The following is a 2945-nucleotide window of genomic DNA, read 5'->3' as shown; positions in this document are numbered from 1 at the left end:
AATGCTAGCATAGAAATGATCCAGCAGTGATTATTACAGCCATTTGCACCCTAAAGCATTGTATAGACATTAGATGATTGACGCTTGAAATGATCTTTCGTGATAGCTTTCCATGACAGACGGATGGACGAGCTCTGTACACACAGTGTTGTTCTGTTCAATTTAAGCAGCACCCCTCCTCGATGGGAGTGCACAGCGAACGTCCATCAGTGGGCCATGATGACGTTGGGTGACCACAGTACATATGTCATCATGACATGTGTACATAGTTAAGGAATGACCATGTTAAAATATTTAATTAGCAGACTGTAATAAAAAAGTAAAGTGAGAGTTACATTTTAAATAAAGGAAAAAAAGTAAAAGAGAATGTTACAACAGATGGAGCATTACCAGAAATTTTATTTTGCTAGTGCTTGAAGTTCCTCTTAAAATTGCCAATACATATAAAATAGGAAGTTACAGGAAGCGTTTGATAACATTCATGTATATGTATGCATTTAAATATTTATATATCTTCCTTATCTTCCTAAATGTTCCCATTCTACAACATATGCTCAATATTGTGTAGCCTATATCCACAGCTCACAGTACATTGGTGTGGTAGTCAGAATGCCTATTACATTGCTGTTCATTGGGAAGAATGTCACCCTTAGGCTCGGTACACGCGTCCAATGGTTCTCATCCGATACTCGGCTCAGGGCTGATATCGGACAAAAATCTGGCATGTGTACGGCGCCCATCGTCTGAGTGACCGTCCTGGCGGATCCACGGACGATGAACGATCTTAATGGAAGTGCAGGGGAGAGAGCACAGCCGGGTGCTGCTCCATCGTTCTCCCCCTCCCATGTCCAAAGAGCAGAAGGGTGCTGTATGTACAGAATTCGTTCATGCATCGTGCAGTCGTTAGCCATTGGAAAGGATCGTGAAAGATCCTTTCCAATGCCAATTATTGCACGTGTGTATGCAGCCTTACAGACAGCCAAATAGATCATTAAAATCAGTTAAGGTGACCTGAGAGGTACAGATTGCTCATTGCTCAAGGAACCCCCTAGTAACCTCCAGAGGAACCTTGGTTGAGAAACACTGCTCTAGGTACTCAACTCTTTGTTCTCTCCATTTTTTTTGGAGCAATTTTATGGCTAAAATAACCACATCAGATGGATGAAGTGGTGATGACCCTACCAGATCTTTACCTATAATATTTGGAAAGCCATTTAAAACTCCAGGATTCATGATTTTCTACCTCTTTTTACCTAGCTCTAACTCTATATCCTTTATACTACATACACCACTCCATTTACTGGAAGGTTTTCTTGAGTTCTCCCGGTGTAAAAATGTTAATATTCCAAAACTTGTATCTGGAAGAAATTTTATATCTCTGTAGAATACCTGTATGATATCTTAGTAGAGGTAAGTCCAATGGAAAGTTGTATAAATGCCCACTTATACAAATCACCTGTTCTACTGCAATCTTATTTCAGTTCTGACAATCTACTATTAGTTTGCAGTGCCAACTGAATTATTTCTTTTTACTTTAATAAAGTGACACTGTGAGGCATAATTTGTGTGGATGGGACCTCAATAAATAAAGACGTGTGATCTTCCCAGAGATACCAGCCCTTTACACCATTCCCAACACCATTGGGTTGGTAACACATGGCTAGAAGGACCTTTCCGTCTTTTAGTATCAGGGAATTTGTGTGGCAAGAGGAAACAAAGTTATTTGGAGGAACTGATGTTGCCCAAGCCAGGTGTATAGAGATATGTAACAAGGAATACATATATATTGCAGAATATGCAGAAAATATATTGTGTATCTTACTCACTATCTGGAAGGGTCATCTTTTCCACAATGTTACTGTAAGGTCCATCCACTCCAGCTCCATTCGACTGCACTGCAAACTCATATCTAGTATATGGTTTCAGGCCGGTGATCAGAATTTCCTCCAAGATGCTGAAAATAGAGAAAAAGTATAGTAATGATACTGCAAACTGTTGGAGAGTCTCATTCATTTATATGTCATTTATCAATATATAATATTCCCTGGGGAAAGTTAGCTTTTATATAAGAAAGCTGAAACATATAACAAAAATATAATGTGACAGTTTTCATTCTTTAAATATGGTGTCTGCATTCATTTCCCTTTATCAGGCCCTCCTATACTTTCACTGGTAACCCTTCCAGCAGCACACTTCCTCTCCTAAGGTGACAGCATGCACTCGCTGTACTGTATGTATAGAGAAGTAGCATTGATTAATTAAAGCCCCCCAAGACTGGAGAAAGATAGAATATCATGGGAGAACCTGGGTGATCCAGCAAACCTGAAATAAATTAGGTCCAGGATTGAAAATATTTGCAAACTAATAGCAAATTATTTTTAAGAAGTCCATTCTAGGTTTGCTACATCACATAGGTTCACCTATAATAGTTCACCTATAATAATCTTCACCAGTGGTGGAGAACTTTAAAAAATCTGGGCCATTGTGGTAAAACTACAGAACATCATCCCTTACTATGCTCATACCAAAGAGAAGGTTTTCTGTAGTTCAAACTGCGCAGGACCTGTGACACTGTCTAAAATAAGTGTGCACATGGTAGCAATGGCTTATTTCTTTTCTGCAATGGAAAGGATATAACAAATCCCTCTTACTAGTATTATTATGTAATAGACCGAAATTGAGCAAATCACCGATTTGAGTGATATGGCTCATATGATCTTGGCAATGACTATTATTATTACACAGTATTTATATAGCGCCATCATTTTATGTAGTCGTGACAGTCTCTCAAAGGAGCTCACAATCTAATTTTCCTACCATAGTCATATGTCTTTAATACAGTCTAAGGGCAATTTTTTCGGGGAAGCCAATGAACACAAGGAGAACCTGAAAACTCCATGCAGATAGTGTCCTGGCCAGGATTTAAACCTGGGACCTAGTGCTGC

General features: G+C 39.0%; 1 protein-coding gene across 2 annotated transcripts in view; it reads right to left on the bottom strand.

Moving 5' to 3' along the window:
- The window catches only part of IGDCC4 (immunoglobulin superfamily DCC subclass member 4), a 92276-nt gene that overhangs the window by 15119 nt on the left and 74212 nt on the right, over positions 1-2945 (bottom strand). For both annotated transcript variants that reach the window (XM_072402620.1, XM_072402621.1), the window contains exon 14: positions 1827-1954. In XM_072402620.1, the coding sequence (XP_072258721.1) occupies positions 1827-1954 (128 nt within the window). The remainder of the gene's footprint in view (positions 1-1826; positions 1955-2945) is intronic.

Source organism: Pyxicephalus adspersus, chromosome 2 (genome assembly GCF_032062135.1).
Source record: "Pyxicephalus adspersus chromosome 2, UCB_Pads_2.0, whole genome shotgun sequence".
Taxonomy (NCBI): Eukaryota; Metazoa; Chordata; class Amphibia; order Anura; family Pyxicephalidae; genus Pyxicephalus; species Pyxicephalus adspersus.
Note: the sequence above shows the minus strand (reverse complement) of the source record. Positions and strands in the feature narration are given on the sequence as shown.